Below are 17402 nucleotides of genomic sequence, written 5' to 3'. Positions count from 1 at the left end.
GAGCTTGACATCCACTGAGGACTGCAAACAAGGTCGGAATGCACTGTGGGAAAAGCAGATGTAACAACACAGACTCAAGGCAAAGGCAAGGCAGGTAAAATGTCCCCTAGAGCATATGCGCCCACCTCAGCACTGCATAATTTTCCACAGACATACATACCACTGACAAGTAAAAGCATAAAAACGCTGACTACAATTACCAGTAATAAATCCAGAGATGGGCTTTAAACTATGGAACTGTTGATCATGCTTCACTCTCTCCTCGACAGTTATGGCCCAGATATCCAGGCTGCCTAAAATCCAGAACAAAGACAAATTATTCAGCGAGAAAAGCAAAGCAAAATGCACCTGTGCTATTGCCGTTGTACTTTAAGATTCTGTCACTGAGTTACAAATGGTATGATCAATGAAGCCCCGTTTGTCTTTGAAAGTTACACACTGAGGATTCAAACAATGTCAGAAAATTAAAATTAAAGCATGCCAAGACAAAAAAGAGTTAGCAGTGATGGACATAGTGGGCAGTGGGCATTCATTCAGTCATTTGAAAACTATTTCTCGAGTGACTTGTATGTGCCAGAGACTGTGTTGGACATGAGGGATAAATGGTGATGGAGACAGACGTGCTCTCTTCCCTCACAGGTCTTACCGGCCTGCAGCTTCTAAAGGGATTTTTATTGTTCTGCAGGATTAATCCTTGGAATTATGAACAGAAGAAAAAACAAAACAAAACAAAAAAAACTTGTCCAAAAATTTAAAAGGGGAACAATAATAAATACAAAATGAAACAGATCAACTCTAATGATTTTTAAAGTTTGCCCACTTCTGTGCTGGAATCCCACAGGGACCTTCACGAAAAGGCTGGTGCTTCCTGCCTCCCTTCTCTCTCCACGATAACGAGGTTAGACAGCTGCCCGGGGGATACGTTAACACGGCGCGCTCTCATTCTTTGAAATACTCAGCAAGAATAATAGTTAACGATTTCCTAATAACACTTGGAAAAACTACCTGAAAAACACATTTTATTCGGACTGATACGTTTCAAAAGGATGAACTTTAAAAACAAACAAAAAGTCACGCTTCCAATCCCGGCTTTGGAAAAACTTTCGCACAATGACCCAGTCACTCTGACAAATAAACTGCAAAGAAAACAGGGATGGAGGGGGAGCTCACTGACTAAGACACTTAAACCCGTTGCTGTCGAGTTGATTCCGGCTCATAGTGACCCTACAGGACAGAGTAGAACTGCCCACAGGGTTTCCAAGGAGCGGCTGGTGGATTTGACCTGCCGACCTTTTGGTTAGCAGCTGTAGCTCCTAACCACTGCACCACCAAAGATCTTAGGAGACACATTAATTGACTGTAATATATGCAGTTTGTTTGGATCCTCATTTGAACAAACCATTACAAAAAGCTGTCTAAAAACGATGACTTAACAGTTAACAATAGGAAAGAATTACTATAAATTTTTATAGGTGTGACAATAGTTTTTAAAACAGTTCTTATCTTTTAGAAACACATAGTAATTTATGGATGAAATGATATGATAAAACTGGCAATTACTTCAAAAGAATCCAGATGAAACAATGTTGGCCCTGTGTTGGTAATTACTGAAACTAAATGGCCGCATGACAGTTGATTACACTATTCTATTTTGTGTATATTTCAAATTTGCCATATACTATTTTTTTTTTTAAATATGGTCCCAAAATACATTAAGCAAAGAAGATCTTTTAAAACTTACCACCAAAAGGCGTTGGAAACTGAGCCATGATTCTGTTACTTTGATCTTGCTAACGGACGCCTGTAATGAAACACAGCATTTTAAGCTTATGCAAAGTCCAACCCTGTGCAGTCCTTATAACGTACGGATACACTCTAACTGTCAGAAGACTGATTCCAGAGCTAGGTACAGTTCTGTGAAAGAAAGTCACAGCTAAGGGCTCCATCCTTCACTCACTCCTTCTCTGCATGGCTTCTCAGGTATAGGAAGCTTTCAGTCTGGTGACTGTTCCCACAGCTCAGGACACCCTAACATGTGATCAAAGTTGTATTTGTTACTTTTTAAATATACTTTGTTCTTAAAAATTGAAAGGAGTCCTTTGGCACAGTTGTTAAGCGCTAGGCTGCTAAGCAGTCGGCTTCCACAGGGAAAATTACAGCCTTGGAAACCCTGTGGGGCATTTCTACTCTGTCCTATAGGGTCTCTATGAGTCTGAATTGACTCGATGGCAATGGGCAGGAGTTTGGGTAACCATCTATATAACCTTGTCTATCCACATGAAGGTCATAATAACAATAGATTATTTTTATTGAGCATTTATTATAGGCCAAGAATTGTCCTAGGGGATTTACAGGTCTAATCTCATTTAATCACCATCACAGCTCTATAAGGTAGATACTAGTTTTACCATCCTCCCCCTCCCTTTTTTTGTTTTACCATCCCAGTATTATAGATGAGAAAAATGAGAATTGAGAGGTTAAGTGATTAGAAGAATCTCTGGCGACACAATATAAAGAGCTCGCCTGCTAACCAAAAGGTCGGCAATTCGAATCCACCAGGCGCTCCTTGGTAACCCAATGGGATAGTTCTACTCTGTCCTATAGGGTCGCCATGAGTTGGAATCGACTCGACAATAGGTTAAGTGATTAGAATAATACCACACATTTGGTGACAAGCTGGGATTTGGGTGGAAGCAGCTGACTCCACAATCCATGTTCCACCCATGAAAAACTGGGCCTGCACTTCCTGCTGAAAGATCTTGAGAAAGGCTTCACATAACGCATATAACAATGAAGTCGGTTCAGAAACCAAACATACATCTAATGCTCCAAAAACCTCCAGTAGGCATTATTAATTCATGAACAGCCAATACGAAATAAAGCCAGTCCTCTTCCCCAACTAAAAAATGAGTATTTTTTCCTTAAGCTGAACTTCATTTTAACAACATAGTGTATGCACATTGTTAAAAGCATGTACGAAACGGCTTTAGATCAAAAAATGACAGCCCCTCAAAGGACCTGACTAGATATTTCACCAAAGAAGATGTATCAATGGCCAATATGCACGTGAAAAGATACTCAAGGTCATTTTGAAAAACCAAACCCGTTGCCACTGAGTCGATTCTGACTCATAGCAACCCTACAGGACAGAGTAGAACTGCCCCACAGGGCTTCCAAGGAGCAGCTGGTGGATTTGAACTGCCAACCTTTTGGTTAGCAGTCAAACGCTTAAACCACTGTGCCACCAGGGCTCCCAAGGTCATTAGTCATTCCAAAAAAAAAAAACCAAACCCACTGCCATCGAGTTGGTTCCAACTCATAGCGACCGACAGGACAGAGCAGAAGTGCCTCACACGGTCAGTCTCAGAGTGTGAATATGACTCCTTGGTGGCCATTAGTCCTTGTGGCATTAGCTCACAAAATTTCTCATTTTTTTTATTTTTTATTTTATTGTGCTTTAGGTGAAGTTTACAGGACAAATTAGCTTCTCATTCAAAAATTTATATACAAATTGTTTTGTGACATTGGTTGCAATCCCTGCATTGTGTCCACACTCTCCCCCTTTCCACCCCGGGTTCCCCGTGTCCATTCCTCCAGTTCTCCTGTCCTTTCCTGCCTTCTCGTCTTTGGTTTTGGGCAGGTGTTCCCGATTTGGTCTCATATACTTGACTGAGCTGAGAAGGACATTCCTCAAGCGTGTTACTGTTTGTTTTATAGGCCTGTCTAATCTTTGGCTGCAAGGTGGACTTTGGGAGTGGCCTCATTGCTGAGTTAGTAGGATGTTCAGGGATAGTTCTTTTCTTTTCTTTTTTTTTTTTAAGGTTTTTGAAGAGGTAGGGTGGGGCATAGTCTATGCTGAAACCAGAACGCTTTACTGGAAAACAAAATTACTCATCTTAAAATTAACATGTCTAGTGTTTTCTGTAATGACTGCCCTTTACTAAAAACTTAAAGACCAGTGATTTTCCAAATACCTTTATGATTAAATAGCAAATGCGCATAACAGCTATTTCTAAATTTCATGTAAGTTAGAATAATGTATAATTATTCTACAATGGGAAATGCAAAATAAAATGTGGTATAGAATAAAAATCAGACATTCTTAAAAATGTCACCCATTAAAAACTTGTCCATCTCAGTAAACACAGAGCAAATTCTTCATCCCTGGGTGGCACAAACAGTTAAGCACTTGAATGCTAACCTAAAGGGTTGCAGTTCAAACCCAGAGGTGCCTCCGAAGACAAGCCTGGTGATCTGCTTCCATAGGTCACAGGCTTGAAAACCTGTGGAGCAGTTCTACTCTACAACACACGGGTTCGCCATGAGTCAGAATCGACTCAACGGCAACCAGCAGCAACAATGCAAATTACAGTAAAATATGTGAATAGCAAACTAAACTATCTATAAGTGTATGAACAAAAGTCTAATATGACAGAAGACTGGACAGGAAGCCTCACTGAATCAGTATTTGACTTGTGTAAGAAAATATATATGTCCCTCAAGAGTATATATAAATTACAAAGGCTTATAACATGAGAAAAAAATTAAAACAGCTTTCACTGTCATAACTAAAAAATAACTAAAGAAATAGTTAAAGTACTACATGAATTTAGAATGACAGGAGAGAAGTAAGCTTGGGTTTCTCCATCTCTAAAGTAAGAGCATTTGACTGGGTATTCTACCACAGCCTTTCCATTTCAAATTCCAGATATAAATCCTTAATTTACTCAGGAAAGGTTTTCATTCCCATGCATCATATGGAGCTAAACTAATTAAACATATAAACAGTTCCGTGTCAGTGATTCTTGTCAACTCATTAAAGCACACAAAGATTGTCTTAAAAGAGCAGATTTCCAAGTCCTTATCTTATTTGATAAAAACTTAGGGGTCTACTCTGAGAATCAGAGATAATGATCTTCAGTGAGGATTTACTGGCACGATGCGGCGGGGAGGGCGGGGGGGGCGGTAATAAGAACACTTGTTCAAATTATACTTGTTTATATATGTAAGGATGTCTATATAGTATATACACATATATACATACACACCACATACACATATAAGTGACAGATAATAACTAAAATTTCATTGAGTGCTTACTAATATACCTAACTTGTGTTAAACAGTTTAATCCCATTAATAACCCTATGGGTTAAATAATACTAATATCCCCATCTTACAGATGAAGAAACTAAGGCACAGGTTAGACAGTTATTAAATGGTGGAAGAAGTCAGTCTGATTCCAGCACCCATGATCTTAGCCTCTTGCTTTCAGGAGTATGAACTTAACTGAACAACCATAAAGTAGTTAGACTGGTAAACCAACTGACGTGGAGCTGGGGGGTGAAAGGGGAGGGGGGGGGGGAGACTTTCCAACAATAAAGGCACTGTAAAACAAAAGGCAGGAAGAGGGGGAAACTAATTAAAACAAAAACAGTGTCATAGGAGACCACAGAGGAAGCTGAATGGGGGTAAGAAGCTTACCAGGATGTTACCACAGAAGTCCTTAAAGAAGTTCTTAACAAAAAAGTGAAACTTCATGAAGTGTAAGCGTTCTCATCATATGGAGGAGAAGGAAGGCAAGCTGGACATCAGATATCAAACAATCCAAGAGAAGGTCTAGAGCAGTGACAAAGTGAGTGATGGTAGTTCCATCCAGTGATAGGATTCCACAGAATAAGTAAGGTAGGTCACCTACACTGAGAACAAACAGAACAGACACCTACCTACAACAAAGCAAAGAAAGGCATTCTTCTAAGGTTTCTGGCCCTCCCGCCTGGGAAGCAGCAAAGCAGGATTGCTACCCCAGGGTGCACAGAAAGACCAGTCAGCCCCGCAGGGATGCAGTGCTTCTGGGGGAGGATCTGGAGTTCTTAGAGGCAGGAAACCTACAGAGAGAAGGCAGACACCATGGTGACAGATAGGCGCCATCCTATTTCCTACTGCTTCCTTCTCAAACTTTCCTAGCTTACAACAGTGCCTACAACATGACTGTCAACATTTTCCCCCCTTTAATTAACACAGTTACACAGATGATCACTGTGGTAAATTTAGAAAGTAGAAAAAAAAGACCATGATTTCACTGCCCAAATCGTCCCGTTAAATTAACAGCCTGGTGTTCGTATTTCCGTCCAGTCTTGTCTTATGAACACGCAATTCTGTTTCCTTCTCTTTCAGACTTCACATTGTAATAAATTTATTTCCCAAACTATTACAACATTTCATAAACATGTTGCTGGACTTAACTATTAATTTCAGAGTGAGGCAAACACTCCACTGTTTACACACAAAAACCAGAAAACACAGACTAAATATTGAGCAATCAAGAAGTAAAATAAATAAAGCCAGGTAAAAAAACAAAGGTAAAAGCAAAAACAGTAGTACAAAAAAGTCTGAATAAATGTTTGATTTTTTTAAATAAAAAGTCAGAACATGTCTGAGAAAACTGTTTTACATATCTTCATTTCAATTTCAGAAAAGATAACTAATTATAGAAAGTCAAAAGAATAGCTACTCATCCTTAATTTCAGTATTTACATTAAAACCTCAACAATTAATGTATTTAAACTAGAAGACCTCTATAAAAGTGTATTTCTAAAAAAGAATATCTCTTAAAGTAATATTTATCAAAATATCATTTTGCACGTTAAAAAAAAATGTGTTGAAAAAGGCTTGATACGTGGCTTCCAGTGTACTGCTATCACAAATACAGAAAGAAGAGATTATTCAGAAAATATGAAAAAGTTTTTCAAAGAAACAAAATTAAAAACATGTATAATGAGGGGGGGAAATACTAAATAGGCAATAGATAAGTGGTATCTTGGGTGAAGGGTGAGACAGTACACAATACAGGGGAAACTAGCACAACTTGTACAAGGAAAGGTCATGGAAGCCTCATAGACACATCCAAACTCCCTGAGGGACTGAATTGCTGGGTGGAGGGCTGTGGGGACCATGGTCTCAGGGAACATCTAGCTCAATTGGCATGACACAGCTTATAAAGACGATGCTCTACATTCTACCTTGGTGAGTAGTGTCTGGGGTCTTAAAAGCCTGTGAGCGGCCATCTAAGATACTCCACTGGTCTCATCTCTTCGGGAGCAAGGGAGAATGAAGAGAACAGGATACAAGGAAAAGATTAGTCCAAAGGACTAATGGACCACAGCTACCAAGGCCTCCACTGGACTGAGTCCAGTACAGCTAGATGGTGCCCGGCTACCACCACTGACTGCTCTGACCAGGATCACAACAGAGGGTTCTGGACAGAGCTGGAGAAGGATGTAGAACAAAATTCTAACTCACAAAAAAAAAGACCAGATTTATTGGCCTAAAGGAGAGTGGAGAAACCCCGAGAGTATGGCCCCCAGACACCCTTTTAGCTCAGTGGTGAAGTTATCTCCAAGGTTCACCGTTCAGCCTGGGAGTGGACAGCCCCATAAAACCAAATGAGACTAACGAGGTACAAGAGTCCAGTGACAAGGGCCAGAAGGCAGAAGGAGACAAGGAAGCTGGTGATAGGGAACCCAAGGTTGAGTAAGGTTATTGTTGATGTGTTGTGAGATTGTTAACCACTGTCATAGGGCAACATTTGTAGTAACTGTTAAATGAGAAACTATTTTGTTCTGTAAGCCTTCATCTTGAGTGAGAATAACAGCACAATTGGAAGAGCGTAGTCAATGTCACTGAACTGTGCATGTAGAAATTTTTTAATTGTTTTTTTTTGGCTATGTGTATTTTCACCAAAAAAAAAAAGGTTGAGAAGTTAGAGGGTTGACATGTTGTGGGGTTGCTAACCAATGTCATAAAACAATATGTGTACTACTGTTTCATGAGAAAAAAAAAAAACATGTATAATGAGAGACTTCAGTTCTAGCACACAACAAATACTAAACTTATCAATTTTAAAAAAGCAAAATTTAATCATGAGGAATAAAACATCTAAAGTCCAAATTACTGCATAAGTAAAACCTTGTAACTTTATGTCAAACAGTTAAACTCTAATTGGTTTTCAAAAATAAGCGTGTCATTGTTCTATCCTGTCAGGTTTCCGAACGGTTTGAGAATTTGCCATTTAAAAAAAAATAAGTAAAGGGGAAAAGGCATATAAAAAAATAAGTATGCAAAATGAAACTAGGTAATTTAAATATACATTCATTCACAGAAAAAGAACTCAACAATTAATTATGTGATTCAACTAACTAGCAGATTTCTAATATCTCAAGACAGGGATCAGATTGGCTTACTGGCCTAAAGACCAAAAGAATATTATGATTTTCACTTAATTACTGACCATTTCCTCACAAAAATCTTATAATCCTCATATATAAATAAGGAAACTGAGTCCCAACAATTAGGCGACAAGGAAAGGTCACAGGAGGTGAGAGGAAGAGGCCCAGAGCCCCAGAACAAATACTCCCCCAGACCTCTGGGGCCGGAGTCATAACCAGACACCTGGTCTCAACAGTTAAGAACTTACTCTCGGTACAGAAAGCATTCTGTATATAATGGAACATTTGTAGGTGAATCAGGCTTACATTCTCCCTCCCACGCTCCTTAAATTTACAGTATTCCGGCAGTTCTAGACTGCAGACAACTACGTTTGTGTCTCCAAAGAAAGGCAAGCTGGCTAGAAGGTATCAGAGGCCAGAGGGGGTAAGGACAGCAGGGACCTGTTCTTCTTCATATTTAAGATGGAATTCATTCATATGTTTGTGTATATAATAAAGCACATAGAGGCACAGTTACGGATACTTCTTAGACATACGGGAGCACCTTGAGGAATTGGTTTTCTGGGTTTGAAGGATTAGGATTACTCTTGTGGAACATCTTGGTCAATTGGCATAATATAGTTCATAAAGTTATGTTTTACATCCTAGTTTGGTGAGCAGTGTCTGGGGTCTTAAAAGCTTGTGAGCAGTCAACTAAGATACAACTATTGGTCTCTACTCATGCAAAGTAAAAGAGAAAGAAGGAAACCAAAGACTCAATGAAGAAACTAGTCTACTGGGCAAACAGTCTACACGAACCATAGTCTTATCTACCCTGAGACCAGAAGAACTAGATGGTGCCCACCACTGCCAACCCCACTGATCAGGGCCACAATGGATGGTCCCTGACAGAATGGGAGAAAAATGCGTAACAGAACCTCAAACGTCTTACAAAAAAAAAGACTCACTGGACTGGTTGAGACTGGAGGACTCCCCAAGACTACTACCCTTATACTCTTTAAACCTTGACAGAAACTAACCCTTAGGGTCACCCTGCGAATTGGCTGCCAAAATCATGAATATCGCCTGTTAAGTACTGTGCACCTTTAAAACAAAGGTGAGAATGTAAGGGGGCAAGGAAACTATATTAATGGAAAGGGAGCAACCAGAACAGAAATGAGAATGCTCCCACATTGTGAAGAATGTAACCACTGTCACTGAATGATCTGTGCAGAAATTGTTGAATGGGAACCTAAACTGCTGTATAAACCTTCACCAAAAACACAGTTTTTTTTTTAATAAAAAAAGAATTCATTTTTGGCTTGCATTTTAACATGTCCATTGTCTATACGCAATTCATGGTGTCCCTTCCTAATATTCAGACTAATTCATTTGAAACAGTTTGTGGGGTCCTAAGGCAACGAACTTTTAGCTCCCAGTAAAAAATATTTTTTTAGTTTTGTTTTAAAATTGCTCAGAAGGTTTAGACTCAGGTTAAAGGAACTACAGGATAGGAAGGTACAGAATAAAAATGTAAAATTTATAGAACTTTGGCATAATGAAACACTGATGGAAAAACAAGGAAGGGAAAGAACGTGAAAATGTGGAAGAAAATGAAAAAATATATCTATTAAACATCCTTAGAATATATCCTTAGAAATGTAAAAAATATATAATGTACCCTACTCACATCATGATAATATTTGATATCTGAGAGTTGTGAGGGTTTGGCTGTGGGAGTTGTTCCCATGTATATTTACCCTGACCTGGAATAAAAATGAAAAGGAATCTCATACACACACAAAAAATGTCCCCACATCTTTCCCTCTCAAGGGCCTGCGCATCTCTAAAAATTCAAAATTGAGAAAAGTAACGCAAAATCAAAGTAATCTTTCTCTTATTTAAAAAAAAAAGTCTGCAATGAATGGGAAGTGCCTATAGCCCTGCTCTACAAGCAAGCAGTACACCAAATTCCACTCCTGTGATGGCCAAGCATGTGTAGGAACCAAAGCAGAAAGTTGCCCTGTAAGATTTCACAGAAAGGCAGGATGTAAACAAAGCTCTTTTGAAACACAGAGAAAAGGTACTGAAAACCAAACAATCAATGAACAAAGGAACTGACAAATCCCAAACATACAGCCGACCTGATCAATGCTCCACTGTCCTGTCTGAAGTTGTGGGCCTCAAGGGGGTCCTCTGCTTCAGCTGCTCTTTCCAACATCACCTACACGGCTTGTGCGGTTTGTTCGCGAGCAGGATTTTAAAATTGCACGGAGGGTAAAGAAGCTCATTAAAAGAACCTTATTATTATTCCTAAGGTTGAAAAACTCCAAAAGAAAAGAGACATTGTCAAGGTTCAATCTGAAAAACTGTACTAAAGCTGTCCTCTAAAAAGGCAGCAAGGACTTTTGTTCTTTTGAGGGGGTATGTGAGAAGCGGGTGTTCGGGACTGGCCAGCGGTGGGCAATCACTGTCAGGCCCAGCTGTCAGCACATCACTTGGCAACACTGGTTGGCATTTGAGATGGATTAGTCCATTTAACTCCTGCTTACTTTCGACAAAGAGAAAGGCTAGACTATCTAGCCTACAGGGCTTCAGTAAGTGAAGATTTTAACCTCAGTTTGTCTAAATCACCCTTACTTTAATGTCTGCAATAGGAGCGACATCATCAGGCAGCAATAAAACCAAAACACAGCTACAATACACAGGTGAAAAACGAGAGATGAAGAGACAAATGGAAACCAGCTCTCCCCTCACTGAAACTCTTCCCCTTCTAGACCACCAAGTAACTGCAAAGTAACATCCGAACAATAAGTCATTAACTGAGTCAAGATTCTAGAGCCCTCCAGCTGCCAACAGAATAACCATTCATAAGGTTTCAACAAAGTAAGTGAGGGACTTCTGTTTCTTCTAGGAGGATTTCATTTTCAGGAAGGTCATTAAGAATCAGACATTAGCACAAGGTACTGAAAGCTGAAAAAGTAATTCCTGGGAAAAGCATAAAATCTAAAACCAAACAGCAAACAATAATTTTAAGAACCACTGAGTAGCTGAAGACAATCTCAAATCAGAATGTTATTTAAATATAAAAGTTATAGAATAGTTTCAAGGTTATCAATCAACTTAATAAAGAGATTATGTATATTTAACCTGTCTTCAACACACATAATTTCTAGCATGTACCCCCCTCAACTGAAATTAAAAGAAGTGAAGAAAATCACTGGTATTTCACAGGTAATTGTAAACACTTGTTTTGTACCATAAAAAAAGAAAAAAAATAATAAACCAGGTAAAGGGAGAAGAAAAGACCATCTGTGTGATGTGGGTAAGGAGCACCTGAGTGGTACAAACTGTTAGCGCTCTACAATTAGCTGAAAGGTTGGCAGTTCAAACCCACCAGAGGCCTGGGAAGACAGGCCTGGTGATCTGCTTCCAAAAGGTCACAGCTGTGAAAACTCTAAGGAACAGTTCTACCCTGCACACACGGGATCACCATGGGTCACCATGACTCAACTGTAACCAACAACAACAATGACCTGGGTATATACATCACTAAAAAAGAGACAGTCTGTTTTCTTCCAAATAAAACCTGAAGTTCCAACACGTAAAAAGGCACAGGCACGCTTAAAGGAAGCAATTAAAACTTCAACATTTTAATGCTTAAAGGAAGCAACTAAAACTTCAACATTTTAACATAACAACTGGGATACCACATTTAGTCTTAAGTCAACACAATGCAATGATTAGTACTCTCACCTTTCCTCTATATATCGTATTTTTACGCAAATTACACTCGGCCCTCCACCCACCCCACCCCCGAGGTATTTTCATAAGCACGCTATGCTATTTTTTTTTTTTTACAGCAAAAAACTGGCATAGCAATGCTTATGAAAATACCTCAAGGGTGGAGGGCGCGGTTGGCAAACAAATGTAGAAGGCGCATGTTAGTTGTGTAAAAATACAGTAATCAAACCTGTAGACCTCTAAACACAGCCAGCAAAACAAGCCTGGTATTATCAGTTCACCTGCAGGAACAGTGGTCAAAGCTGGGCAGAAAGAAGTTTGAGATCACCTTTAGCTTCAAGAAAGAGGTCAAGAAAATACACAGAAACCATGTAGAAAGCAGCAACTGTCCAAAATAACACAGCAACCCGGGAAAGAGCAAGAAGGTAGTGAGGCCTCCCGCTATATCTTAAAGTCAGCTTTAAGCAAAAGAGTGTAACCAGTGCAACTGAATGAATTCAGTAAGGGCTTCTGGATCTTAGCGAAAGAAGAAATGGAACATGCCACATAAACAGTCATGTGCTCGTCTTACCAAAGGCTCTACGTTTGAACATACCCATCAAAACCGAACAGGCTACACATGAGCCTGGTAATGAGCACCCAGCTGGAAACAAACGCTGTACATCTTTGACAACTTCATGGACAGGGTGCCACAACGGGCAGCAACAATTAGAGCCTCTTCTCCAATACAACCAACTCCTGAAGCCAAGGATTGAGTAACAGCAAGTGGAAACTCAATGGAGATTTGTTTTAACTGCTTGAGTCTTTGATATGGACTATCAAGTATTTGCCCATTCAGGAGAGAAAGGAAATCTGTCTAGCTACTTATTACAAGCTGATGAGCACAGAGACGCTAGCTGCCTCCTGCCTGAGCTGGAGAGTATTTACCAATGTGTAAAGAATGGGCCAAGTCCAAGGGAAAGCCTTACCCTTAGGTTAACATCAGTGAAGAGTCGCCAAGGCTCCTCGAGCCTCCTGAATGGGAGCAAAGGACAATGCGGCCATTAACAAAACCCAAGTGAGCTCTGCTAGATGACCTCGAGGACCTCCATGCAGAACAAGATTTATCACCGCTACGAAGTTTTAGGACTTAAAACCGTTCAATAACATTAGCATCACTAAAACAGTAAACGTACTGCCAGCCGAATAAAAGCCAGACAGCTTCAGAAGGCAACAGACACATGACTCCAATTTCTAATCTCACTTCGCTGACAGAGATACACTGAGACATACTTAAGCCTGAGAAAACAGAGAAAAGCTGAAAAAGATCCTGCTGCTGGTCATCATTACTGTGGGATTCACTCAGGATCTTTAAGTGGATTCAGCTGCACCATAAAGTTACAGACAAGGAAGTTCCTAAGTTTCCGCTAAAAATCACAAATACACTGAGATATGGAATCAAAGAAAAAGGAAACCTCAGATTTTCTCAATTTGGTATTTTCTTTTACAAAGTGCACATTCTATTCATAATATGAAAAACACCGTAGAAGCCAATTTTATATTCAAAATGTATTTGGATTCCAATCCAACTGATCTAGAATTCCAGCTCAGGCATGTTTACGCACGTGGTAGCTGGCTGAATTTAATCTCAACATTGCGAAATCCTGTATAGCTATTAAGCTTTAAAATTCCAAATAACATTCAAAAGATTTTGAACAGATAACTATTGCTACTGAAGGGAAGAAAAGTTAATTCCTTCAATATGCACTTCACCCAGTAACATTCATACGGATGTGGACATGATCAAACTAACCCTTTCATTCCCTGACAAAGCTTTTACTTCCTTGGCACTCCAACTTTTAAAGTGTATCTTAGAAAGTTTTTGTCAAAGAGAAGTTTTACTTGGGAATCTGAGCCAATTTACTTAAGGTCAACTCAACTCATCAAAAATGAATGAAGTAAGGCCTGAAGATAAGTAAGTTAAAAACAGATTTCCAATATTACTAACAGTAGGACAAACCCTCTCTCACATCACTGATGGGATGACAAATTGTTACAAGTCCTTTGGAAAGCAATTTGCTAAGATACGTATCAAGGATCATAAAAATGGTCTTATCCTTGTATCCAATAATTCAACTCCTAGGAATCTGCCCTATGAAAATAATCCAAAATGCAAAGGTATATGTCCAAAGATTTTCGTCATGACCAAAGATTTTCATCATGACTCAATTTTTAACATTTTAAAACAGAAATAATCTTAAATGCTTAACAGTATAGTAATAGTGAGATAGATTATGATATATCCATACAATGAAATGTTGTTGTTGTTAGGTGCTATCGAGTCGGTTCCAACTCACAACGACCCTATGTACTACAGAATGAAACACTGCCCGGTCCTGCACCATGCTCACAATCGTTGTTATGCTTGAGCCCACTGTTGCAGCCACTGTGTCAATCCATCTCCTTGAGGGTCTTCCTCTTTTTCGCTGACCCTCTACTTTACCAAGTATGATGTCCCTCTCCAGGGACTGGTCCCTCCTGACAACACGCCCAAAGTATGTAAGACATAGTCTTGCCGTCCTTGCTTTTAAGGAGCATTCTGGCGGCACTTCTTCCAAGACAGATTTGTTCGTTCTTTTGGCAGTCCATGGTATATTCAATATTGTTCGTCAACACCACAATTCAAAGGCGTCAATTCTTCTTCGGTCTTCCTTGTTCACTGTCCAGCTTCTGCATGCATATGATGCGACTGAAAATACCATGGCTTGGGTCAGACACACCTTAGTCTTCAAGGTGACATCTTTGCTTCTCAACACTTTAAAGAGGTCTTCTGCGGCAGATTTGCCCAATGCAGTGAGTCTTTTGATTTCTTGACTGCTGCTTCCATGGGTGTTGATTGTGGAGCCAAGTAAAATGAAATCCTTGACAACTTCAATCTTTTCTCCATTTATCATGATGTTGCTTATTGGTCCAGGTGTGAGGATTTTTGTTTTCTTTATGTTGAGGTGTAATCCATATTGAAGGCTGTGGTCTTTGATCTTCATCAGTAATTGCTTCAAGTCCTCTTCATTTTCAGGAAGCAAGGTTGTGTCATTTGCATAACACAGGTTGTTAATGAGTCTTTCTCCAGTCCTGATACCCGGTTCTTCTTCAATCTAGTCCAGCTTTTCGGATTATCTGCTCAGCATACAGACTGAATAGCTATGGTGAAAGGATACAATCCTGACGTACACTTTTCCTGACTTTAAACCATGCAGCATCCCCTTGTTCTGTTCGAATGACTGCCTCTTGGTCTATGTACAGGTTCCTCGTGAGCACAATTAAGTGTTCTGGAATTCCCATTGTTCACAATGTTATCCGTAATTTCTTATGATCCACACAGTCGAATGCCTTTGCATAGTCAATGAAACATAGGTAAACATCTTTCTGGTATTCTCTGCTTTCAGCCAGGATCCATCTAACATCAGCAATGATATCCTTGGTTCCACCTCCCTTCTGAATTTGGCCTGAATTTCTGGCAGTTCCCTGTCGATATAAAGCTGCAGCTGCTTTTGAATGATCTTCAGCAAAATTTTACTTACGTGTGATATTAATGATATTGTTCGATAATTTTCACATTCAGTTGGATCACCTTTCTTGGGAATAGGCATAAATATGGATCTCTTCTAGTCGGTTGGCCAGGTAGCTGTCTTCCAGATTTCTCGGCATAGATGAGTGAGCACTTCCAGCCCTGCATGTGTTTGTTGAAACATCTCCATGGATATTCTGTCAATTCCTGGAGCCTTGTTTTTCACCAATGCCTTCATTGCAGCTTGGACTTCTTCCCTCAGAACCATTGGTTCCTGATCATGTGCTACCTCCTGAAATGGTTGAACATCAACCAATTCTTTCTGGTATAATGACTGTGTATTCCTTCCATCTTCTTTTGATGCTTCCTGCGTCATTTAATATTTCAACTCGAGGCTTGAAGTTTTTCTTCAGTTCTTTCAGCTTGAGAAATGCCAAACGTGTTCTTCCCTTTTGGTTTTCTATCTCCAGCTTTTTGCACATGTCATTATAACACTTTACTTTGTCTTCTCGAGCCACCCTTTGAAATCTTCTGTTCAATTCTTCTACTTCATCATTTCTTCCTTTTGCTTTAGCTACTTGACGTTTAACAGCAAGTTTCAGAGTTTTTTCTGATGTCCATTTTGGTCTTTTCTTTCTTTCTTTCTTGTCTTTCTAATGACCTCTTGTTTTCCTCATGTATGATGCCCTTGATGTCATTCCACAATTCGTCTGGTCTTTGGTCATTAGTGTTCAACGCGTCAAATCTATTCTTGAGATGGTCTCTAAATTCAGGTGGGATATACTCAAGATCATACTTTGGCTCCTGTGGACTTGTTCTGATTTTCTTCAGTTTCAGCTTGAACTTGCATATGAGCATTGATGGTCTGTTCCGCAGTCAGCCCCCGGCCTTGTTCTGACTGATGATATTGAGCTTTTCCATTGTCTCTTTCCACAGATGCAGTTGATTTGATTACTGTGTATTCCATCTGGCAAGATCCATGAGTACAGTCACCATTTATGTTGGTGAAAAACGGTATTTGCGATGAAGAAGTTGTAGGTCTTGCAAAATTCTATCATGTGATCTCTGGCATCGTTTCTATCACCAAGGCCATATCTTCCAACTACTGATCCTTCCTCTTTGTTTCCAACTTTCGCATTCCAATCACACGTAATTATCAATGCATCCTGACTGCATGTGCAATCAACTTCAGACTGCAGAAGTTGGTAAAAATCTTCAATTTCTTCATCTTTGGCCTTAATGGTTGGTGCATAAATTTGAATAACAGTCATATTAACTTGTCTTCCTTGTAGGCGTATGGATATTATCCTATCGCTGACAGCATTGTACTTCAGGATAGATCTTGAAATGTTCTTTTTGACGATGAATGCAACGCCATTCCTCTTCAAGTTGTCGTTCCCAGCATAGTAGACTGTATGACTGTCCGATTCAAAATGGCCAATACCAGTCTATGTCAGCTCACTAATGCTTAGGATATTGATGTTTATGCGTTCCACTTCATTTTCAACAATTTCCAATTTTCCTAGATTCATACTTCACATATTCCAAGTTCTGATTATAACAGATGTTTGCAGCTGTTTCTTCTCATTTTGAGTTGTGCCAAATCAGCAAATGAAGGTCTCGAAAGCTTAACTCCATCCACGTCATTAAGGTCGACTCTACTTTGAGGAGGCAGCTCTCCCCCAGTGGTATTTTGAGTGCCTTCCAACCTGGGGGGCTCATCTTCCAGCATTGTATCAGACAATGTTCCGCTGCTATTCATAAGGTTTTCACTGGCTAATTCTTTTCAGAAGTAGATTGTTGGGTCCTTCTTCCTAGTCTGTCTTACTCTGGAAGCTCAGCTGAAACTTGTCTGCCGTGGGTGACCCTGCTGGTATCTGAATACCAGTGGTATAGCTTCCAGC

The 17402-nt window shown here is 39.7% G+C and overlaps 1 protein-coding gene across 2 annotated transcripts in view; it reads right to left on the bottom strand.

Annotated features, from left to right (window-relative positions):
- ITSN1 (intersectin 1) overlaps positions 1–17402 on the bottom strand; it is a 221749-nt gene that overhangs the window by 158765 nt on the left and 45582 nt on the right. The window contains exons 2-3 of one of the 2 annotated variants that reach the window (XM_004386976.2): positions 1742–1801; positions 201–293 (exon numbers count right to left, since the gene is read on the bottom strand). In XM_004386976.2, the coding sequence (XP_004387033.1) occupies positions 201–293; positions 1742–1769 (121 nt within the window). In that variant the 5' untranslated portion in view covers positions 1770–1801. Of the gene's footprint in view, positions 1–200; positions 294–1741; positions 1966–17402 lie in introns of those variants that run through there. The other variant, XM_023741323.1, reaches the window with a different exon arrangement.

Source organism: Trichechus manatus, unplaced genomic scaffold (genome assembly GCF_000243295.1).
Source record: "Trichechus manatus latirostris isolate Lorelei unplaced genomic scaffold, TriManLat1.0 scaffold00177, whole genome shotgun sequence".
Classification (NCBI taxonomy): Eukaryota; Metazoa; Chordata; class Mammalia; order Sirenia; family Trichechidae; genus Trichechus; species Trichechus manatus.
The sequence above is the reverse complement of the archived record's forward strand: the minus strand, read 5'-3'. Positions and strand labels throughout refer to the sequence as shown.